The sequence below is a fragment of the Rhinoraja longicauda genome, chromosome 37 (assembly GCF_053455715.1).
Source record: "Rhinoraja longicauda isolate Sanriku21f chromosome 37, sRhiLon1.1, whole genome shotgun sequence".
NCBI lineage: Eukaryota > Metazoa > Chordata > Chondrichthyes > Rajiformes > Arhynchobatidae > Rhinoraja > Rhinoraja longicauda.
This window is the reverse complement of record NC_135989.1, coordinates 5,343,486-5,368,512: the sequence shown is the minus strand read 5'-3', so window position 1 is coordinate 5,368,512 and position 25,027 is coordinate 5,343,486. Positions and strand designations below refer to the sequence as shown.

The following is a 25,027-nucleotide window of genomic DNA, read 5'->3' as shown; positions in this document are numbered from 1 at the left end:
GTTGTGTGGGCCATTCTGCTGTTGCTGTGGTTGTGTGGACCATGTTGTTGTGTGGGCCATGCTGTTGCTGTGTGGACCATGTTGTTGTGTGGGCTATGCTGCTGTTGTTGTTGTGTGGGCCATGTTGTTGTTGTTGTTGTGTGGGCCAGGCTGTTATTGTTGTGTGGGCCATGCTGTTGTTGTTGATGTTGTGGGCCGGGCCGGGCTGGGCTGTTCCGCGCTGCGCCGCGCGGGGGCGGGGCAGTTACCGGGCTGCCCGCGCCTGCGCGCTCCCTCTGCATCCCGCGCTAAAATGGCGGCCTTCTCCTTGGAGCAGAAGTTGTCGCGCCTGGAAGCCAAGCTGAAACAGGAGAACCGCGAGGCGCGGCGCCGGATCGACCTCTCCCTCGACATGAGCTCGCCTTCCAGCCCGAGGAGACCCCGACCAAGTAAGCGAGCGGCGCCGGGCTGCGGGGAGGGGGGAGGGGGGGGTGTGGGCCCAGTGCCCGCGGGCACCATCAGCCCCTCAACTGCCCTGACAACGGAAACCCGGCCGCGTCACCGCTGTGGGCGGGACCCGCGCTGACGGACAGCCGCCCCGACCAATCACGGCGGCCGCCGGCCGGGGAGACCCCTGCACTTCCGCCTCCCGGGCCAATCACAGCGACCCGTGGGCGGGACGTCCGTCCGACCGGCGCTGGGACGAGCCAGGGGTGGAAAAGTCGTTCCATTTCCCCTCCTGCCGTCCTCTGCGGCGGATGGTGGGGAAGATTCCGCCTTTGGCTCCATTCTCCACGGTCTGTGGGGGTCTGGGCCGCTGCTGAAGGATGTGTCCCTGACTGACAGCGGCGGCGGCCAATGGGATCGCCGACCCGCCAGTCACTCAAGGAGATGTAGCCAATGGTTGCCGCGGACGGCGTTTCCGGTGAGCGGGACCATGGCGGCCCCGCCCCCGCGCTGCCCAGGCCTTGTGGCCTGTTTATTTATAAACACCCGCCGCCGGGCGACATCCAAGATAGACACAAAAAGATGGAGTAACTCAGCGGGACAGGCAGCATCTCTGGAGAGGAGGAATGGGTGACGTCTTGGGTCGAGACCCTTCTTCGACATCCGTACGAGGCTGTCAGATGCGTGGAAGTTAGACACAAAATCCTTTATCTGTGCACTGTATTCATGCATCGTCTTTGCTTTGACTGGACAGCACACAGACAAAAGCTCTTTTCACCCTTGTATCTCGGTGCACGTGACAATAATAAACTAAACATCAATTCCAAAGATGGACACAAAATGCTGGAGTAACTCAGTCGGACAGGCAGCATATCTGTAGAGAAGGAATGGGTGACGTTTCGCGTCGAGACCCTTCTTTCTACTGACAGATGTGTGTAGTCTGCAGTCTCCCGCTCCCTGACTTTGGGGAGGATTGTAGGTGCTTTCTCATGAGCAATTGGTCAGTGAAATTGCAGTAAGCAGTGCTGTGGGGTAGGATGACAGCACTGGGTTTCAGAGTTATCCGGGCTGGCTTTTCTATTCTCAAAAGATGGACACAAAGCGCTGGAGTAACTCAGCGGGACAGGCAGCATCTCCAGTGAGAAGGAATGGGTGACATTTTGGGTCAAGACCCCTCCATCTATTCTCAGAGCGTTGTCTACCCTCTCACAAAAAATTGGATCAATTTCATCACCGCACACAACATTAGCATAGATTGTATTAGAAAACAAACAGTTTAAAGTAACCAATCACCTCAAGCTGGAAACTTGAGCTAAGCAAGAACGGTTTATAAACTAGAAATACTTAGCGGATTGGGCCGCATCTGCAGAGACAGACACTCCCAATGTTTAGGCAGATGCTGGTTTAAATCGAAGGTAGGCATAAATGCTGGAGTAACTCAGTGGGTCAGGCAGCATCTCGGGAGATGCTGTTGAAGCAAACATTGAGAGTGGATCATGCAGCATCTCGGGAGAGAAGGAATGGGTGACGTTTTGGGTCAAGACCCTTCTTCAGTCTGAAGAAGGGTCTTGACCCAAAACATCACCCATTCCTTCTCTCCCGAGATGCTGCATAATCCACTCTCAATGTTTGCTTGGAAAGGCCATGTAGCTACCTGGAAAGTTAACTGCTGAAGAATCTGGAAATCTGAACTGAAAAAAAAACGTGAGTTCTGGAAGCACTCAGCAGATCGGTTGGCATCTGTGGGAAGAGAAACAAAGTTAACGTTTCTCATCAAAGACTGCTCATCATAATTGTGAAAAGAGAAGTTAGTTTTAAGTTGTGGAATGGAGATAGTGGTTTATAGAGTAAAAGGAATACCTTTGAACTTACAGGGCTTGGATTGTGGTGGTTATAAACTGCTGACAAAGCTATCTGATTGACAGTTGGTAAGAAAAAGTGAACAAGAAATGCAGACCAAGGGTGTAAGAAATGTCCAGCAGACCGGGCAGTTTCAGTGGAGAAAGAAAAACTGAGTTAATTTAGCAGATAAATAACAATTGCAGTCTGAAGAAGGTTTCCGACCCAAAATGTACCTTTCTCCAGAGATGCTGCCTGACCTGCTGAGTTACTCCAGCATTTTGTGTCTATCCTTTTAATTGCATGCAACTGAATTAGTCAATTTTGATACAAAGAGAAATCTTAAAATGTTGAATGCAATGTTGAGTCCAGAAGACTGCGAGGTGCCCAAATGGAAGGTGAGCTGCTGTTCCTCAAGCTTCTTTTTGAAGGTGCTGGACATTGAGGGTGAAAATCAGTCATATGTGTAGGCTCGTGAGGACCAAGGGGAACTCTCTCCTTGTTCTGAAGATAGACACAAAAAGTTGGAGTAACTCAGCGGGACAGGCAGTATCTCTGGTTAGAAGGAACGGTGACGTTTCAGGTCCATGCTTGCCTATTTCACCTTGTTCTGTCTGAGAAGAGAGTGGCTGAGAACAAAAGCTCTGCCCAAGGAGGAAGCATTAGTTTAAAAGAAAAAGGAAGGTGCCTCCGAGGCACCTCTGCGGACAACCTCGCCATTGGAGCAGAAGCCATGGAGACAGTGAAATGGAGAGAAAGCTTATCATCACAACCCACTCACCTTTGTACTATCCATCATTTTTCCAAGAATGCTGCTGATCCTGCTGAATGTTTCCAGTATTTTCAGTTTATATTCCACTCTTTTCGTTTCTCAATCAAAGGGATTAATATGGCGGCTGACCAGATTGCTGGAAAAATGGAACTTAAGGAAAGCCTTAATGGCAGAGTTAAGATGGAAGCTCAACTCTGTTGACTTTGTGTATAATCTTCTATATACCAAAACTCTCGTTTGTTTATTTGTTTGTTCCTGAACCACAGCCAAAACGGTACACGATAGCGCGACAATTTTAGGCCCACCTTACTCACCGTTGTCCCTTTGGTGCTAATGGAAGAATTTTCATTGAAATTGGTGTTATATTTTTAAGGTTATTCACATTTTAGAGTTTAAATCTATCTCCTAGGGAGGGGTGGAGGGAAGGGTTAGGAGGGGGGTTGAGGGGGATGGAATGGGGGGGGGGGGGGCGAGGGGAGGGGGGAGGAGAGAGTGCTGCACCAATGCAGGAGATTTTGGGCCCAACGGGTCCACTTAGTCTAGTATATATTATAATTCTGAAAGAAGGGAAGAAGTATCTGGTATGTTTCCTCAAAGTCATAGCGTCTTAGAATTGTGTAGCACTTCGGCCCACCTGGTCCATGCAGAACTCGGTCCCTTCATTTATCTATTAAAGAGATAAACAAGAAAAATCATATTCCAAAGTTATTGTATATTAATCATATGTAAATGATCTAATTAAATATTGGGTTGAAATTATCTGGAGTTATATCTTGTGATAGGATGATGCACCTTTTATTTAGTAAATTATTGAGAACTGAAAATACTAAAAATCAAAATCAATCAGTACTTCATCAGGTCCTGATGCAGGGTCTCGGTACAAAACAACCGTGTTCCCTCTGCCTCCACAGAAGCTGCCTTACCCCCCCGGTTTTTTTTTTGCATTAAGAACTGAATGTTGAATCAAACGTTCCTCCAAAAGATGTGGATGTTTTGACGAAAATTCCTTATTCCCTAATATTCCTTGTACCTAAGATTTCTTTGTGGTGTATTAGCTAACTTAGACAAAAACACTGTTATCAACCAAACCAGCATTCAAAATGTGTTCATTTCAGATTGGTTTTATTCTTGTCAATACCTAGTTTAGTTTATTGTCACGTGTACCGAGGTACAGTGAAAAGCTTTTGTGGCGTGCTATCCAGTCAGCAGAAAGACAACACATGATTACAATTGAGCCGTTTACAGTGTATAGATAGAGATAGACAATAGACAATAGGTGCAGGAGGAGGCCATTCGGCCCTTCGAGCCAGCACCGCCATTCAATGTGATCATGGCTGATCATTCTCAATCAGTACCCCGTTCCTGCCTTCTCCCCATACCCCCTGACTCCGCTATCCTTAAGAGCTCTATCTCGCTCTCTCTTGAATGCATTCAGAGAATTGGCCTCCACTGCCTTCTGAGGCAGAGAATTCCACAGATTCACAGCTCTGACTGAAAAAGTTTTTCCTCATCTCAGTTCTAAATGGCCTACCCCTTATTCTTAAACTGTGGCCCCTTGTTCTGGACTCCCCCAACATTGGGAACATGTTTCCTGCCTCTAACGTGTCCAACCCCTTGATAATCTTATACGTTTCGATAAGATCCCCTCTCATCCTTCTAAATTCCAGTGTATACAAGCCTAGTCACTCCAGTCTTTCAACATATGACAGTCCCGCCATTCCGGGAATTAACCTAGTAAACCTACGCTGCACGCCCTCAATAGCAAGAATATCCTTCCTCAAATTTGGAGACCAAAACTGCACACAGTACTCCAGGTGCGGTCTCACTAGGGCCCTGTACAACTGCAGAAGGACCTCTTTGCTCCTATACTCAACTCCTCTTGTTATGAAGGCCAACATTCCATTGGCTTTCTTCACTGCCTGCTGTACCTGCATGCTTCCTTTCAGTGACTGATGCACTAGGACACCCAGATCTCGTTGTACGTCCCCTTTTCCTAATTTAAGAGTGTGGAGCGATTGGATTAGGAGTTTGTAGATCTGCTTCTGTGGCTAGAATGCAAATAGTCGCCTGGGTTGGAAGCCACCTGGCCCTGGTATATTTTTTCGTAAGGGTGGCATATGTGCTTTTGGATATTTAGACGTGTACCTAACCCAAGAAGCCACGGCACACGTGACAATAAAGTACCATTGAAATGACTGCCAAGCAAACCGTAAAAGCGCAACAGATCTGGCCTCAATTACTTCAGTCAGGCTTCAGGAATTGTTATTCTAACACAGCAATAAACATGGTTTTACTTTATGTAACAAATGCAGTAAAGATTTAAGGATGGAGTAAGTATATCAAGTGTTTTTTCTCAAAGTCATGGCATCTTAGAATTGTATAGCATGAAACAGTCCCTTCGCCCCACCTTGTCCCATCCCAAACTCAGTCCTTTCATTCAGAGTCTTCCAGCAACCCGGGTTCCATCCCGACTACAGGTGCTGTCTGTACGGAGTTTGTACGTTCTACCCGCCTCCTGTGTGCGTTTTCTCCGAGGTCTTCGGTTTCCTCCCACACTCCAAAGACGTACAGGTTTGTTGGTTAATTGGCTTTGAATAAATGTTAAATTGTCCCTAGCATGTGTAGGGTTGTGTTAATGGGGGGGGGGGGGGGATCGCTGGTCGGCGTGGACTCAATAGACAATATGTGCAGGAGGAGGCCATTCGGCCCTTCGAGCCAGCACCACCATTCAATGTGATCATGGCTGATCATTCTCAATCAGTACCCCGTTCCTGCCTTCTCCCCATACCGCCTGACTCTGCTATCCTTAACAGCTCTATCCAGCTCTCTCTTGAATGCATTCAGAGAATTGGCCTCCACTGCCTTCTGAGGCAGAGAATTCCACAGATTCGGTGGGCCGAAGGGCCTGTTTCTGTGCTGTATTTCCAAACTAAACTAAACTAACATTTATCTATTTAAGCAGTAAACAAGTCACATTCCAAAGTTATCTATACGAAGTCTGTACAAAATCTTGTAAAGTGGAAAATCTTGTAAAATAGAAACTAGAGAGTGCCAAACTGTTATTGAAACATCAAAACAGTATTGTGAATTGTGGAATTATTTGCCATATTTTTTTGTCCAGTGCTGGCTGTCCATGCAGTGTTAAGTGGTTAGCGCAGTGAAGTATATAATGGCACCACTGTACTCTAAGTTTATTACTGCCACGTGTACCAAGGTACAGGGAAAGGCTTTTGTTGCGTGCTTTCCAGTCGGCGAAAAAGACTATACATGATTAAAATCACGCCATCCACAGTGTACAGAAACAGGATAAAGGTTATAACGTTTAGTGCAAGATAAAGTCCAGTAAACTCCCCCTCCCATTCCCACACTGATCTTTCTGTCCTGGGCCTCCTCCGTTGTCAGAGTGAGGCCCAGCACAAATTGGAGGAACAGCAACTCATATATTTCGTTTGGGTAGCTTACACCCCAGCGGTATGAACACTGACTTCTCTAACTTCAAATAGCCCTTGCTTACCCTTTCTCTCCATCCTCTCCCTCTTCCTAGTTCTCCAGCAGTCTTGCTGTCTCCGACTACATTTTATTTCTGTACCGTCCACTCCCCTGACATCGGTCTGAAGAAGGGTCTCGGCCAGAAACGTCATCCATTCCTTCTCTCCAGAGATGCTGCCTGTCCCCCTGAGATACTCCAGCATTTTGCGTCCATCTTCGGTTTAAACCAGCAGCTGCAGTTCTTTCCTACACATTTTGTCTGCTCCACTGTGAAAAGTCCGATTAAAGATTGTTCAAAGGTCTCCAGTAGGGAAGATGGGAGGTCAGGACAGCTCAGAGATTTAGCATGGCTTTTGGTTGGGGGCAGCCAGCCTATTCATTTTACTTGCTCTGTGTGATAATGCATTGGCAAAGGAGAGAAATATGTTAGAAAGATAATGTTATAAAAGACATTGGGACTGATCCTCAGATGGTGAAGTGAAAGTTTTGGTTTTGACTGTAATTATAATTTATAATAATCAAAGTGGTGCATTTTCTAACAAATTGAAACTTTAATTGTTCAACTGATTTTGTGAATGGTTTTCCTTGGGCAAATTTCAGTGAACATTGCCAGTTATATTAGAAGTGTAAGAAAATGGCTGCAGATGCTGGTACAAATCGAAGGTATTTATTTCACAAAATGCTGGAGTAACTCAGCAGGTCAGGCAGCATCTCAGGAGAGAAGGAATGGGTGACGTTTCGGGTCGAGACCCTTCTTCAGACTGATGTCGGGGGGCGGGACAAAGGAAGGATATAGGTAGAGACAGGAAGACAGTGGGAGAACTGGGAAGGGGGAGGGGAAGAGAGGGACAGAGGAGCTATCTAAAGTTATAGAAGTCAATGTTCATACCGCTGGGCTGCAAGCTGCCCAGACGAAATATGAGGTGCTATTCCTCCAATTTGCCGTGGGCCTCACTATGGCACTGGAGGAGGCCCATGACAGAAAGGTCAGACTGGGAGTGGGAGGGGGAGTTGAAGTGCTCAGCCACCGGGAGATCAGGTTGGTTAAGGCGGACTGAGCGAAGGTGTTGAGCGAAGCGATCGCCGAGCATGCGTTTGGTCTCGCCGATTTAGAGAAGTTGACATCTGGAACAGCGGATGCAATAGATGAGGTTGTATTCTTTATTGTCTGGAAAGAAAACGGCAGATGCTGGTTTAAATCGAAGGTAGGCACAAAATGCTGGAGAAACTCAGCGGGTCTGGCAGCATCTCTGGGGAGAAGGAATGGGTGACGTTTCGTGTCGATACCCTTTTTCAGACAGAAGAAGGGTCTCGACGCGAAACGTCACCCATTCCTTTTCTCCAGAGATGCTGCCTGACCCGCTGAGTTACTCCAGTATTTTGTGCCTACCTTTAATTTATTGTCACGTGTACAATGGCGTGCTAACCAGCCAGCGGGAAGACAATACACGATTACAATCGAGCCCTTCACAGTGTACAGATACATGAGGAGGGAATAACGTTTAGTGCAAGGCAAAGCCAGTAAAGTTCGATGAAAGATAGTCCGAGGGTACCCGATGAGATTGATTGGAGTCGGGAGCGCTCTCTGGTTGCGGTAGGATGGTTCCGTTGCCTGATAACAGCTGGGAACAAACTGTTCCCTTTATGCAAGTCCCTCATGATCTTGTACCCCTCAGTAAGGTCACTCCTCACTCAGCCTATTATCTACGCTCCAAAGAAAAAAATCCCACCTTATCCAACCCCTCCCCTTTACCCAAACCAAGCTTGAAAGGGTTCAGAAAAGATTTACGAGCTTGTTGCCAGGAGTAGACGGTGTGAGCTACAGGGAGAGGTTAAGCAGGCTGGGTCTCTATTCCATGGAGCGCAGGAGGATGAGGAGAGAGATCTTATAGAGGTGTACAAAATCATGAGAGGAATAGATCGGGTGGATGCACAGTCTTTTACCCAGAGTAGGGGAATCGAGGACCAGAGGACATAGGTTCAAGGTGAAGGGGAAAAGATTTAATAGGAATCCGAGGGGTCACATTTTCACACCGAGGGTGGTGGGTGTATGGAACAAGCTGCCAGAGGAGGTAGTTGAGGTTGGGACTATCCCGTCATTTAAGAAAAGACTAGAGAAAGGAGCGACTAGGCATGTATACACTGGAATTTAGAAGGATGAGAGGAGATCTTATCGAAACGTATAAGATTATTAAGGGGTTGGACACGTTAGAGGCAGGAAACATGTTCCCAATGTTGGGGGAGTCCAGAACAAGGGGCCACAGTTTAAGAATAAGGGATAGGCCATTTAGAACTGAGATGAGGAAAAACCTTTTCAGTCAGAGAGTTGTGAATCTGTGGAATTCTCTGCCTCAGAAGGCAGTGAAGGCCAATTCTCTGAATGCATTCAAGAGAGAGCTCTTAAGGATAGCGGAGTGAGGGGGTATGGGGAGAAGGCAGGAACAGGGTACTGATTGAGAATGATCAGCCATGATCACATTGAATGGCGGTGCTGGCTCGAAGGGCTGAATGGCCTCCTCCTGCACCTATTGTCTATTGTCTAAACAGTTGGACAGGTACATGGATAGGACAGGTTTGGAGGGTGATGGACCAAACGCAGGCAAGTGGGACTAGGGTAGCTGGGACTTTGTTGGGCAAGTTGGGCCGAAGGGCCTGTTTCCACACTATCAATCTATGGCTCTATGACTCTAAACCAGTGGGTCCAAGTAACATTGCAACAAATCTCTTCTGCAGCCTTTCTGACCTAATGACACCCTTCCCAGTGCTCCAAATGTCACCAAACCTTGTACTCAAATCCATTCCCAATGAATAAGAAGGAACTGCAGATGCTGGTTTAAACTGAAGATAGACACAAAAAACTGGAGTAACTCAGCCTGACAGGCAGCATCTCTGTAGAGAAGGAATGGGTGATGTTTCGGGTCGAGACCCTTCTTCTCGACTCGAAAGGTCACCCATTCCTTCTCTCCAGAGATGCTGACCGTCTCGCTGAGTTACTCCAGTTTTTTGTGTCTATCTACCATTCACAATGAAGCAAGCACGCAAAATGCCTTCTTCACCACCCTGTCTACCTGACTTGTCACGTTCAAGGAACGATGCATTCAAACAATGTTACAGTGAGAATCAGTTGTTTCATTCCATAGGATGACAAGGGGGAGGAAGCAATATCCGATTTTGTTTCTAACGATCATCAAATATTAACGCACATTGTGGTGAAGGTCATAAACATTAGGGTGAAGTTCTGTAAATGTCCACAAGGTCAGGCAAAATCAATAGAGAAATATTTCCGATCGATGTCCCTCGATGCTCGGAATGCAAAGTGCTGGAATAACTCAGTGGCTCAGACAATATACACCGATCAGCCAAAACATTATGACCACTGACAGGCGAAGTGAATAATACTGATTATCTTGTTACAATGGCACCTGTCAAGGGGTGGGATATATTCGGCAGCAAGTGAACAGTCAGTTCTTGGAGTTGATGTGTTGGACGCAGGAGAAATGGGCAGGGTCATTTTGTTATGGCCAGACGACTGGGTCAGAGCATCTGTGAAACGGCAAGGCTTGTGGGGTGCTCCCGGTCAGCAGTGGTGAGTACCTACCGACAGTGGTCCGAGGAGGGACAAACCACAAACCGGCGACAGGCAGGGTGTTGGGCGCCCAAGGCTCATCGATGCGCGAGGGCAACGAAGGCTATCCCGTCTGGTCCGAACCGACAAAAGGTCTACTGTGGCACAAGTCACAGAAAATGTTAATGGTGGTCACGGGAGGAATGTGTCACAATACACAGTGCATCGCACCCTGCTGCGTATGGGGCTGCACACGGAGGACCAACGGCATATTAGGCAGGTGGGCGTAATGTTTTGGCTCATCAGGTCATAATGTTTTGGTTGATCTCTGGAGGACATGGATAGATGACGTTTCAGGTTGGAACCCTTCTTCAGACAAGAAGGATCCTGACACGAAACATCGCCCATCCGAGTCCTCCAGAGATGCTGCCTGACTCGCTGAGTTATTCCAGCACTTTGTGTTTTATGCAAGATCCCAGCATCTGCAGTTCCTTGTGTCTAGATCATAGATGCTCACTCTGTTTATCCTTCACAACTGATGCTACCTGACCGACTAAATATTTACTGTTTCTTCACAAAATGCTGGAGTAACTCAGCAGGTCAGGCAGCATCTCAGGAGAGAAGGAAAGGGCGACGTTTCGGGTCGAGACCCTTCTGTTTACTGTTGTACTGCAAACGCTGCAATCCTGGATTATTTTAGTTTGGTACAGATTATTCATTATATAAGGTGAATGAGGTGAACAGAGAATTTAGGCCCGGATTATGGGAACGGCTGGTTGGTTTTGTTGGGATTTGCTCAGTTTCTTCCGAAAGTGTCAGAATCACTCCCCTCTGGTGTCATTGTTAATCCAGAAAGAGGGAAAAGCCTTCGCTGAACAAACAGATGGAAAAAAGACCACGATCCAGAGCAGAAGTCAGCGTTTGCAGTTCACCTCAAGGGAAAAGTCACAATGTTTATTTTCCCCCTGTTTTTCAAGGAGTGGCGTGATCAAGTTGAGTGTGATTTGTAGTGCCTATTAACTTGGCTTACATGCTGTCTGAAATCAAACAGCTTATTGATTTGACAACAATAAAAGCAGAAAATACTGGAAACACTCAGCAGGCCCGGCCTTGTTTAGTTTAGTTTAGTTTTAGTTTAGTTTAGAGATACAGCGCGGAAACAGGCCCTTTCGGCCCACCGGGTCCGTGCCGACCAGTGATCCCCACACACTAACACTATCCTACACCCACTTGGGACAATTTTTACATTTACCGAGCCAATTAACCTGCAAACCTGCATGTCTTTGGAGTGTGGGAGGAAACCGAAGATCTCGGAGAAAACCCACGCAGGTCACGGGGAGAATGTACAAACTCCGTGCAGACAGCGCCCGTAGTCGGGATGGAACCTGGGTCTCCGGCGCTGCATTCGCTGTAAGGCAGCAACTCTACCGCTGCACCAGCGTGACCATGTCTGTGGAAAGAAAAACAGTTAACGTTTCAGGTTGAAGATTTAATTATTTGATGAGTCTGCATTTCTCCAAATTTTCTCCTTTTGAAAAGATTTGAGATGTACTGGTCAAAAAATGATTTCTTCTTTCAGGCAGTGCTTTCCCCATAACATTTAATGCATAAATTAACTCTCTCAATCTCAACTCTGACTCTTTGCCATTTACCAATTATCCAGTAGATGATCAGTCATGATCACAATGAATGGCGGTGCTGGCTCGAAGGGCTAAATGGCCTCCTCCTGCGCCTTTTTCTATGTTTCTATGTACCTGTACTGTGAATGGCTCGATTGTGTGTGTGCGTGCGTGTTTGATATAATGGAGAGATCTGTTTACTGGACATAAGTCATAATGAGTGGCCCCCAAAAGTCCAGCTAACCTGATCCATTCTTTCTCTTTCTTACTCTTCTGTGTTTAAATACATGCAAATCGAGAACATCATGCAGAAATGTCGATTTGGACTCAATTAAGTAATAAGGTTTTAAAGAAATCACGTGATACTTAATTCTGATTTGCTTCAAGTTCTAAACCAGCACAATAAATAAGCAGGAAAAATACTGGAGATGCTGGTTCAAATCGAAGGTAGACACATAATGCTGGAGGAACTCAGCGGGTCAGGCAGCATCTCTGGAGAGAAGGAATGGGTGACATTTTGGGTCGAGACCCTTCCTCAGTCTGAAGATGGGTACTGATTGTGGATGATCGGCCATGATCACATTGAATGGTGGTGCTGGCTCAAAAGGCCGAATGGCCTACACCTGCACCTATTGTCTATTGTCACCCATTCCCTCTCTCCCGAGATGCTGCCTGTCCCGCTGAGTTACTCCAGCACTTTGTGTCTACCTACATTGAATAAGCATCTGGATGAATGCTTTGTGCCTAATCCTCACGAAATGAAGAGAAAATCCTCGGTTTATTAAACAGATGTATTTATAATGCATGATATTTTATAGTTAAAATAATTGAGCAGCCGTTATGGGATTGCTGTTCAGAATCTGAGCATTAGCCTTGAGATACGGTATCTTGGTTGGAGATCTTGAGCATGTTGGGTTGAGCGGGTTGTTCATCCGTGAGGTGTTTGGTTACAGGGACCTGGTCTCCCCACGATGGGTTGTCTACACTGTGCCAGAGTCCTGCTATGAAATGCAATGCAGTTGTGCTCAGGGATCGTACGTCAGTGCTGCGAATCCACCCCATCACCTTCTGCCGTCACTCTGTTCTTGTGTTTCTTTGTTGAATTCATTCCTGTACGAATTTAATTTACCCGTTTATAATGGTTTTGTGTTTTATGCCAGAGTTTTGATACATTATGATTTATCCGCTTTTCCTTTTCCTGATCCAGTTATAGTGATCACTCTAAGCCCTGCTCCTGCCCCATCCCAACGAGCAGGTACCAAGTCTCTTATTTATCATATGCACCTACCTAACCTCCTCTTCTCCTTCTTGCCGATCTATATTCCTGGTCTCCATGTCGTTGTGCTTTCCCTGCTCTTAAATTCTTTCTCCTCCCTGCAGCTTTTCCAACATGTGTTCTTCCATTTCTTTTTGTTTTCATCTTCACATCCGTTTGTTGTTTTGCTTTGCGACCTCTCTTGTTTTCCTTCTGCTCAGTGCTTACTTTTGTCACTTTTGCTGCAGTAACTTTTTGCCTTCTAGTTTACCGGAGCCTAGGGTTGCCAACTGTCCTGTATTAGCCGGGACATCCCGTATTTTGGGCTAAATTGGTTTGTCCCGCATGGGACCGCCCTTGTCCCGTATTTGGGCCGGGAGGCGGGTCGCTACGCAACCTCCGTTGGACGAACACGCTCCGTTAGCCTACACTGTCCCGGCCGACAGGGTAACGGAGTGTTTTCGCCCAACGGAGGTTGCGTAGCGACCCGCCTCCCGGCCCGGGCGGTCGCCGTTGGTGGAGCGGGAGCACGTGTCCGCTGGCTGGGTGAGGTCACGTGGGGCGCGGAGCGGTGACGTCACCTTGGCCCGTATTTGGGAGTGAAATGGTTGGCACCCCTACCTGAGCCTTTTACTCATTACTCTCACAGTTTTTTTTTTGTAACTCACCACTTAAGCAGACACTGGAAGACCAATCTCTCCAGCTGATGCATGTGACGTGTAGTTCTTATTGGAATGGCTGCTTTTGTGCATGACCACGGCATGCAGTCTTGGAACTGATCCTGTTAGCATGACAGAGATAGAATGGCACTGTTATACTTCCGTCTTCACAATGCAAAGAAATGTTGATGTGTCCAAATTTATGAATGTATGTTCTATTTTCTAGGCGCAATGTCTTGAGGGATTTGCAGTGGAAAGTATGCATCAGTGGAGGGGCACATTTTCTCAACCATGTTTGCCTTATTTTCATTTTCTCCCACATACTTGCGTTGTCACAAAAAAAAAACTCGCCTTAATATTTCTGTATCATGCATTAATTATCAACGTAGCCTGTCCCTTTCCCTGTGAAAAACAGTCTATATTTAGATGAACTTCATGCATCGGCATAAGCCATGACTCAGCTGCCAGCTTTGAGTCACAGGACTGTGGGTTTATCCAGCTGCGTAGATATGAGCAGAGAAATCTAGGCTGGCACTCCAAAGTGTGTGTGTGTGCGCGCGCGTGTGTGTGGGTGCGTGCGTGCGTGTGTGTGTGAGGAGCAATTTCTTTAGTCAGAGGGTTCGTGAATCTGTGGAATTCTTTTCCACAGAAGGCTGTGGAGGCCAAGTCAATGGATATTTTTTAAGGCAGAGATAGATAGATTCTTGATTAGTACGGGTTTCAGTGGGTTATGGGGAGAAGGCAGGAGGATGGGGTTGAGAAGGGAAGATAGATCAGCCACGATTGAATGGCGGAGTAGACTTGATGGGCCGAATGGCCTTATTCTGCTCCTATCGCTTCTGACCTTATGACCCTAAGACTCTATAAATGAAGGGTCTGCCTTCAGTAATATTTCCATGAAAATCTTGAACCATTTCCTGTGCAGCTGCCATGTCTTTAAACTCTGAAACTCTCTCTCAGCCTCCTCCAAAAACTGGCTCTGGGTTTCCGACTGAATCAAAAGACATTTGCGAATTTTGCCTAGTCATGTTGCACTAGAACACTGGAGCACTAGAAAATAGAAAATAAATCATAAATTTGTGCAGATTTATTCACATTCAGAACAATTTTCTTTTCAGCTTTTACATTACAGAGGATGTTGGTGAAGACTTATCCGGGTTTGTATGCGTGTGTATATTGTGAAGTTATAAACCTGCAAGCCTTTGTGATATCATTTCCCCTACTGCTCCAGTCACCCCCACCCCACGCATTATAACGCTCACGAATATCCGTGAATCTGTACAAATCAACAGATTAGTTTTCCAAATCTTGCTTGTGCCTTGGAGAGAAAGACTGAGAAAAGGGCCCCTTATAGAAAATGGTTTGCGGATGCAGAAATAATCAAATGAGTTTGTGGAGTCTAATATTTTCACACGTCATTAATATTAGATGTGGATGCTTCAAATGTCACGATCATGACCTATTTATTTCAGTATTTTGTGCCATGGGCTTCCTTCCTCTCTCACTGTTCAGTGTTTAGTTTAGAGATGCAGCGCGGAAACAGGCCCTCTGGCCCACCGAGGCCGCAGCGACCAGCGATCCCCGCACACCAGCACTATCCTACACACAACATGAGGGACAATTTACATTTATACCAAGCCAATTAACCTACAACCCTGTACGTCTTTGGAGTGTGGGAGGAATGCATGGCAGATGGAGTTTAATGTGGAATAACTGTGAGGTTATCCACTTTGGTGGTAAGAATAGGAAGGCAGGGTATTATCTGAATGGTGTCAAGTTAGGAAAAGGGGACGTACAACGAGATCTGGGTGTCCTAGTGCATCAGTCACTGAAAGGAAGCATGCAGGTACAGCAGGCAGTGAAGAAAGCCAATGGAATGTTGGCCTTCATAACAAGAGGAGTTGAGTATAGGAGCAAAGAGGTCCTTCTGCAGTTGTACAGGGCCCTAGTGAGACCGCACTTGGAGTACTGTGTGCAGTTTTGGTCTCCAAATTTGAGGAAGGATATTCTTGCTATTGAGGGCGTGCAGCGTACAGTAATGGCGGGACTGTCATATGTTGAAAGACTAGAGCGACTAGGCTTGTATACACTGGAATTCAGAAGGATGAGAGGGGATCTTATCGAAATGTATAAGATTATGAAGGGGTTGGACACGTTAGAGGCAGGAAACATGTTCCCAATGTTGGGGGAGTCCAGAACAAGGGGCCACAGTTTAAGAATAAGGGGTAGGCCATTTAGAACTGAGATGAGGAAAAACTTTTTCAGTCAGAGAGTTGTGAATCTGTGGAATTCTCTGCCTCAGAAGACAGTGGAGGCCAGTTCTCTGAATGCATTCAAAAGAGAGCTAGATAGAGCTCTTAAGGATAGCGGAGTCAGGGGGTATGGGGAGAAGGCAGGAACGGGGTACTAATTGAGAATGATCAGCCATGATCACATTGAATGATGGTGCTGGCTCGAAGGGCTGAATGGCCTCCTGCACCTATTGTCTAAACCGGAGATCCCGGAGAAAACCCACGCGGGTCACAGGGAGAATGTACAAACTCCATACAGACTGTTAAAGTTCGCTTCTTCTTAAAACAGACAACACACAATAGGTTAGGTAGACCAACACAAGCTTTACTATATCAGCTGGCGGGAGTGTCGGGGATACAAGAGTCAAGTAAGCAACAAGAACTTGACTCTCCCGAACTATCACTCCAAAGAACAAAGAATGCACCAGATGTTTTATACTGGATAGATCAAAAAGACATAATCCTAAAGGCCTTAGTCATGGTCCCAAAATGCTGTAGTCAGTTAGCACCTTCCCGACAAGTCTGAGATTGTCTCTCTTATCAGATAGCACTACTGTGCAGATCAAAGAGCAATGAGTTGATAGCCAGGTACATCAAGTGAAGAACAGGGAAGACACATTCCTAAAGGCATTAGTCCTGGTCCCAATGTGCTGTAGTCAGTTAGCACCTTCCCACTAGAGAAAGCCTGCTAAAGGAGAAAAACAATACGAAAACATTTAACCCTTTCAAGACAGCACCCGTAGTCAGGATCGAACCCGGGTCCCTGGCGCTGTGAGGCAGCAACTCTACCACTGCACCACCGTGCTGCCCTGAGAGTTACTCCAGCACTTTGTATCTTTTTTGTAAACCAGCATCTGCAGTTCTTTGTTTCTATTGGCTTCTTCTTCCAATTAGTTACGTTTATTGTGAGAATACCCCAATTTTCTGTTCAGTTTCTTCACCATTGGTAGTGTCTCGGCTCACAGGCTTTTGCTCGCTATGCTGTTGGTTGAGGCCCTGACCATTGCCTTTTAATCACTGGCTATAGTTGCTTGTGCTAAAATGCTGGCTAGCTGGGGATTTTTGTCCACCAGCCAGGTAGGGCCGCGGAGGTGACCAGGCAGTAGGGGTTTCACAGTCGGCAGGGTTTGTGTTGGGAAAGTGTTAGTGTTCAATGTAATAGTGGCCTCTCCTTGTTTTCAGCTCTTCAGCTTCCACTAGCAAATGATGCTGGCAGCCGATCATCCTCGTCAGAAACCTCGCCACAGCACCACCCGCCCCCTTCACGTCCTCGACACATGCTCAGCCTCCCACAGCCACTGCTGCAGAAGAGCATGGAAAGGTAAGACAAGACCATGCCTTACACTCGAGTGTCGGGCTGCACCACTATTAACATTTACATCTCATAATGTAGTTTAGTCTAGTTTCACGCTGTGAAAACGGAGAGGATTAGACGGAGTTTCTTCCCACAGGCCATCAGGACTGTTAACTTTTATAACTCCAGGGACTAAATTTTGTCTTCTCTGTATTAACTTTAATTTATATGCTGTAACTGTAATTCTTTTATTTTGCAAAACCCACAGGCGTTGCCACTTTCATTTCACTGCACATCGTGTATGTGCATGTGACAAATAAACTTGACTTGACGGGACGGCGCGGAAACAGGCCCTTCAGCCCACCGAGTCCGCACTGACCAACGATCCCCGCACACCAACACAAGCCTACACACACTACAGGCAATTGACACTTACACCAAGTCTACAAACCCAAGCCAATTAACCTACAAACCTGCACGTCTTTGGAGTGTGGGAGGAAACCGAAGATCTCGGATAAAACTCACGGGGAGAACGTACAAACAAGGCTGCACCCGTTGTCCGAACCGTGCAAGCGCTGTAAGGCAGCAACTCTACCGCTGCGCCACCGTGCCGCCCGATTGACAGTGAAGCTCAATTTTACTGCCTCTTTAAAAGGCAAAGCAGGGAGTTTGACATTTGGGATATTTCACACCAGTCGTTCAATAGCTGAAGAGAGTACTCAGCCTTGAGACCTGGTTGTGAGCTGAGAGGGGCTCTTTAGCCAATGTAGCTATAAGAATATAGGGTGGCACAGCGGTCGAGTTGCTGCCTTGCAGTGCTGGAGGCCCTGGTTTGATCCTGACCACGGGTGTTGTCTGTATGGAGTTTGTGCGTTCTCTCGTAAGACCGTCTGGGTTTTCTCCAGGTGCACCGGTTTCCTCTCGCACTCCAAGGTTTGTTGGCTAATTCTCGTGTGAGAAGCACTAATGCCTCACACATTCGTGGTGGGAAGTGTTCAGTCAAGTTTCTCGAGTGGCACCAAACAACGCAAAAATGGTTGCTATTGTAATTCCTTCCATCTAAATCTAAAGTACACTTCTAGTTGTGCAGTGTTGAAATAAACAGGAGATGGAAGAAACAAGGAACTGCAGGTGCTGGTTTATAAACAAAAAGATTCAAAGTGCTGGAGTAACTGCAGGTCCGGCAGCATCCCTGGAGAACATGAATAGGTATTCAAGAGAGAGCTAGATAGAGCTCTTAAGGATAGCAGAGTCAGGGGAGAAGGCAGGAACGGGGTACTGATTGAGAATGATCAGCCATGATCACATTGAATGGCGGTGCTGGCTCGAAGGGCCGAATAGCCTACTCCTGCGCCAATTGTCCATTGTAACATTTCGAGTTGGGACCCTTCATCAGACTGATCACATTGGATCAGTTAATGATTATGTACAAGACAGAATCGTGCTGCTGCTGGTGGAGCTGCTGTGTCACAGCGCCAGAGACCCGGACTTTGGGTGCCGTCTATGTGGAGTTTGCACGAGTTTGGATTTTCCTCCGGATGCTCCGGTTTCCTCCCACACTACGGAGACGTGCGGGTTTGTAGGTCATTTGGCTGCTGTAAATTGTGCACTGGTGTGGATGAGAAAGTGGGATAACATAGAACTAGTGTGAACAGGTGATTGATGATCCCTGTGGGCCGAAAGGCCTGTATCCCTGCTGTATCTCTGAACATTTGGGAGGGGCCCAGTGACGCATTGGTAGAGCTGCTGCCTCACAGTGCCAGAGACCCGGGTTCGATCCTGACTACGGGTGCTGTCCGTACGGAGTTTGTACGTTCTCCCCGTGACCGTTGGGGTTTTCTCCAGGTGACAATAGACAATAGGTGCAGGAGGAGGCCATTCGACCCTTCGAGCCAGCACCGCCATTTAATGTGATCATGGCTGATCATTCTCAATCAGTACCCCGTTCCTGCCCTCTCCCCATACCCCCCGACTCCGCTATCCTTAAGAGCTCTATCTAGCTCTCTCTTGAATGCATTCAGAGACTTGGCCTCCACTGCCTTCTGAGGCAGAGAATTCCGCAGATTTACAACTCTCTGACTGAAAATGTTTTTCCTCATCTCCGTTCTAAATGGCCTACCCCTTATTCTTAAACTGTGGCCCAGTGCTCTGGTTTCCTCCCACACTCTAAAGACGTGCAGGCTTGTAGATTAATTGGCTTCTGTAAATTGTAATGCGGTGCTGGCTCGAAGGGCCGCGTGGCCTCCTCCTGCACTTTTTTTCTATGTTTCTATCAATGACTGTTCTATCAGTCTGAAGAAGGGTCTCGACCCGAAACGTCACCCATTCCTTCTCTCCTGAGATGCTGTCTGACCTGCTGAGTTACTCCAGCATTTTGTGAAATAAATACCATCGATTTGTACCAGCATCTGCAGTTATTTTCTTACACTATCAATGAGACAATGTAGTTTGTGTTCAGAGGAATGGATTATTTAGGTCTTTCTGGGCAAAAAGCTCTTGACGTTCGTTCGAATTTCATGAAACTTGTTCAAAGTCTGCCAAAACCATTGTTTTGTTTATTTTCACAGCATGGAGATTGAGCAGAAGCTGCAAGAGATTATGAAACAAACTGGTTATCTGACAATAGGAGGGCAGGTAAGAGACATGATAGCTGCTCCTTATGCTTCATCGCCATCTTAGTTGAAGTGTGTTGGAACTGTGAGCCCACTCTGTTAAAGAAAGCCAGACCCAAAGTGCTGGACTAACTTAGTGGGTCAGGCAGCACCTCTGGAGAAAAGGAATGGGTGACGTATCTTGTCGGGACCCATCTTCAGAAAGTTTTATCATGTCCTATCGTATGGTATCGTAGAATAATTGGGATTTCCCATGAATACAGACAGTTAAATGGCAGAATAATTGGGAGGTGTTCCAGAACCAGGGGGCACAGTCTGAGAATAAAGGGGAGGCCATTTAAAGCTGAGGTGAGAAAAAACCTTTTCACCCAGAGAGTTGTGAATTTTTGGAATCCTCTGCCACAGAGGGCAGTGGAGGCCATTTCACTGGATGAATTTAAAAGAGAGTTAGATAGAGCTCTAGGGGCTCTTGATTTTCCCATTCTTGAATCCGAAAAACTTTTCTCAACAATTTAGTATTTTTTCATTTTGATCTATCTTGCTTCACAAATCTGCGCGTTCATTTCACGCCTCTCCTTTCGCTTTGCCCCGCCGACTATAATCAATCTGAAGAAGCGTGCCGACCAAACACACCGCCTGCCTGTTCCTCTACAGATCCTGCCTGACTTGCTGAGTTATTCCAGCACTTTGTGTTTTGCTCCAGATTCTGCGATCTTGCAGTTCCCGTGTCCCCATTTTCCCGCAGTGGTCACAGGCTGAGATCACGTCCATTTAACTTTGCATTAGATTTTAACCTTTCGAAAAAGGTCAGGGAACAGAACTGTTTAATTAGTTCACAAAGAAATGACTGTTGCTAAAATGATCACAGTATGATAATCTGGAACAGGCACATGACCCGTAACAAATATGATGATTCCCTGGTGGTGTTTCATCTGTTGTGTTTTTTTTCTTGGAAATCAATATGTGAGGCCAAAGCTATCAGTGTGTCTGTGTCTTTGTGTCTGAAACGTATAAGATCATTAAGGGGCTGGACACGTTAGACATCTTATGGATTTAACCTGATGTACAGGACATACCCTTTTTTAATCAAAAATATTTATTCAAATATTAAAATAATATATACAATACAATAAAACCAAAACAGAACCCACCGCCATAACACAAGGCAAGCAATAAATTATTATACAACTATCTTACACTCCTTGTCAAGGATGCATTCCACCCCCAGCGGTCCCGGAAACCCGTGGTCCCTCTCCAACCCCACCCGGGCGCGGACGTAGCCCCGGAAACGGGGCGGGCTGCCGGCTCGGGCAGAGCCCTCATCCGCCTGGCGCCGTGACTCGCGGACGGCCATCTTGGCCAGGCCCAGGAGCAGCCCCTTTAGGTATTGGAACAGGGGCTGTAACCTCACACACTCCATGTACACGTGGTACACAGACTCACACACTCCATGTACACATGGTACACAGACTCACACACTCCATGTACACGTGGTACACAGACTCACACACTCCATGTACACGTGGTATACAGACTCTCCCAGCCCGCAAGAGTGGCGGGCAGCTGGCGAGTCTGTGAACCGCGAGAAAAACAGGTTGCAGGGGACTCCTCGGTGCAGTAGCCTCCACCCCAGATCCCTGGTGTAGAGGGGCAGAATCCCCGTGTAGAAGGGCCCTACAGCACATACCCTGGCAGTTTCCACATCGTCTGCTCGTGGTCAGTGCGGACTCTGTGGGCCGAAGGGCCTGTGTATGCCGTGTGTCTCTCTGACTGTGTACGAGGCATCTAACATCATGGTCAAATATTGCAGGTCAGAGTTTATAACGACCATTCCATGACCGCTGCCTCTTTGTTTGTTTGTGTCAGCGATATCAGGCTGAAATCAGTGACCTGGAAAATCTGGGCGAGATTGGCAGTGGTACGTGCGGGCAGGTCTGGAAAATGAGGTTCAAGAAATCAGGACACATAATGGCAGTGAAGGTAAGTAAGTAAGGCGCACGTAATCAGATGGAAGGGTGAGCAGGAGATGATCGTACGTCTTGTTTCTTATTTACAATACGAACACAAATGGAGAAAAATATCTTGTGTAGTATTTTTTCATTGATGGCTAATCTTCATTGATGGCTGAGTGCAAATGTAACTCTAGGTAAACTTCAACCATAAAAATCATTGATTGTTCTTCTAGAGCAGATTTGTTGTTCTGCACCTGGATTTGACTAAACTTTTAGTATAAGAAGATAACTGCAGATGCTGGTACAAATCGAAGGTATTTATTCACAAAATGCTGGAGTAACTCAGCAGGACAGGTAGCATCTCGGGAGAGAAGGAATGGGTGACGTTTCGGGTCGAGACCCTTCGGTCCACCTGACCTGCTGAGTTACTCCAGCATTTTGTGACTAAACTTTTTGTTTAGTTTGGTTTAGTTCAGAGATACAGGCCCTTCGGTCCACCGAGTACAAGCCGACCAGCGATTCCCGCACACTAACACGAGTTTATAATTATACCCGAAGCCAATTAACCTACAAAACCTGCACGTCTTTGGAATGTGGGAGGAAACCGGAGCACCCGGAGAAAACCCACGCAGGTCACGGGGAGAACGTGCAAACTCCGTACAGACAGCGCCCGTGGTCAGGATCGAACCCGGGACTCTGATGCTGTAAGGCAGCAACCGTGCCGCCCCGGGTGATTGAGGTTGAATGAGATGGGGGAAGAAGGAAGCAGTTTGAAGGGAATTCAGGAAGGAGAGGATCAAAGCGAAGAGGGGAAGTTCAGGAATTAGCAGCTAAAAGAACATCAAGCAGCACAGGGTATCAAACGACATGAAAATGCTGCATTGACAAAATTAAAGGCCCTGTATCCGAGCAAGAATAAAATTAAAGTCTGAAGTAAAAAAAATTAGAATCTGAAGAAGGGTCTCGACCCGAAACGTCACCCATTCCCTCTCTCCAGAGATGCTGCCTGTCCCGCTGAGTTACTCCAGCATTTTGTGTCTACCTTTGGTACAAACCAGCATCTGCAGTTCCTTCCCGCACATAAAATTAAAGGCCCTGGATACGAAGATGGTAGAATTTGTCATTGAGTTTGATGGTGAAGGATGATCACTGTGAAACCTGAAAGGAAGCATGCAGGTACAGCAGGCAGTGAAGAAAGCCAATGGAATGTTGGCCTTCAGAACAAGAGGAGTTGAGTATAGGAGCAAAGAGGTCCTTCTGCAGTTGTATAGGGCCCTAGTGAGACCGCACCTGGAGTACTGTGTGCAGTTTTGGTCTCCAAATTTGAGGAAGGATATTCTTGCTGTTGAGGGCGTGCAGCGTAGGTTTACTAGGTTAATTCCCGGAATGGCGGGACTGTCGAATGTTGAAAGACTGGGCTTGTATACACTGGAATTTAGAAGGATGAGAGGGCATCTTATCGAAACATATAAGATTATTAAGGGGTTGGATACGTTAGAGGCAGGAAACATGTTCCCAATGTTGGGGGAGTCCAGAACCAGGGGCCACAGTTTAGGAAAAAGGGGTAGGCCATTTAGAACAGAGATGAGGAAAAACCTTTTCAGTCAGAGAGTTGTAAATCTGTGGAATTCTCTGCCTCAGAAGGCAGTGGAGGCCAATTCTCTGAATGCATTCAAGAGAGAGCTGGATAGAGCTCTTAAGGATAGCGGAGTCAGGGGGTATGGGGAGAAAGCAGGTACGGGGTACTAATTGAGAATGATCAGCCATGATCACATTGAATGGCGGTGCTGGCTCGAAGGGCCGAATGGCCTACTCCTGCACCTATTATCTATTGTCTATTCAATCTAAGTAAAGTCAATCATAGGGCGGCACGGTAGCGCAGCGGTAGAGTTGCTGCTTTACAGCGAATGCAGCGCCGGAGACTCAGGTTCGATCCTGACTACGGGTGCTGCACTGTAAGGAGTTTGTACGTTCTCCCCGTGACCTGCGTGGGTTTTCTCCGAGATCTTCGGTTTCCTCCCACACTCCAAAGACGTACAGGTATGTAGGTTAATTGGCTGGGTAATTGTAAAAAATTGTCCCTAGTGGGTGTAGGATAATGTTAATGTGCGGGGATCGCTGGGCGGCACGGACTTGGAGGGCCGAAAAGGCCTGTTTCCGGCTGTATATATATATGATATATATGATATGACAGCATGAGAGGGAAAACTGGCTGTGGTGGATTGGAAGAATGCGTTGATAAATATGATGTTGGATGGGCAACGGTTAGCATTTACAGAAATAATAAATGCATTGCAAACACAAAATCCCTTTAAGGCATAGAGAAAGTAATTCAGCAGTCGCTGACAAGAGAAATGAAAGACTGTGAAATTCAAGAGAGTGGCTTATGTGGTTGCCAGAAATAGCAGCAGGCCTGAGGATTGGAAACATCTTCAAACACCCAAAGGACCAAGAAACTGACAGAGAAAAACAAGATAGACTGAGACCGGCGAAAAATGTAAAAATAGAGTAGAGTTGCTGCCTTGCAGTGCCAGACTGTCTACGGGCGCTGTCTGTACGGAGTTTGTACCTTCTCCCCGTGACCTGCGTGAGTTTTGTCCGAGATCTTCGGTTTCCTCCAAAGATGTACAGAAGCGCAGGTTTGTAGGTTAATTGGCTCGGTATAAGTGTAGATCGTCCCGACAGTGTGCAGGATGGTGTTAATGTGCCAGGATCGCTGGTCGGCACAGACCCGGTTGTGTCTACCTTCGATTTAAACCAGCATCTGCAGTTATTTTTCCTATGTAAACATAGTACTCTGTAAACAATATAATAAAACGAGAGAGAAAAAAAGGTTCAGTGTGTGTATATATACACATACTCACAAATACACATATATATATATAGATCACACATATATATTTATAATATACTAGACCAAGTGGACCTGTTGGGGCCCAAACCTCTCCTGCATTGATGCAGCACCCACTCCCCCACCCCCCCTCCACCCCGTCCCCTTCCACCCCCACTCTATCCCCAACCCCCCTCCCACTCTCCCCCTCCCACTCTCCCCCTCCCACTCTCCCCCTCCCACTCTCCCCCTCCCACTCTCCCCCTCCCACACTCCCCCTCCCACTCTCCCCCTCCCACTCTCCCCCTCCCACTCTCCCCCTCTCCCCCTCCCACTCTCCCCCTCCCACTCTCCCCCTCCCACTCTCCCCCTCCCACTCTCCCCCTCCCACTCTCCCCCTCCCACTCTCCCCCTCCCACTCTCC

The 25,027-nt window shown here is 47.0% G+C and overlaps 1 protein-coding gene across 2 annotated transcripts in view; it reads left to right on the top strand.

The window, feature by feature from the left end:
* The first annotated feature begins 275 nt into the window (after positions 1 to 275).
* The window catches only part of map2k7 (mitogen-activated protein kinase kinase 7), a 51,174-nt gene continuing 26,422 nt past the window's right edge, over positions 276 to 25,027 (top strand). The window contains exons 1-5 of one of the 2 annotated variants that reach the window (XM_078429579.1): positions 276 to 428; positions 12,918 to 12,965; positions 17,098 to 17,236; positions 19,777 to 19,843; positions 21,688 to 21,801. In XM_078429579.1, coding sequence (XP_078285705.1) covers positions 293 to 428; positions 12,918 to 12,965; positions 17,098 to 17,236; positions 19,777 to 19,843; positions 21,688 to 21,801 — 504 coding nt within the window. In that variant the 5' untranslated portion in view covers positions 276 to 292. The remainder of the gene's footprint in view (positions 429 to 12,917; positions 12,966 to 17,097; positions 17,237 to 19,776; positions 19,844 to 21,687; positions 21,802 to 25,027) is intronic. The other variant, XM_078429580.1, reaches the window with a different exon arrangement.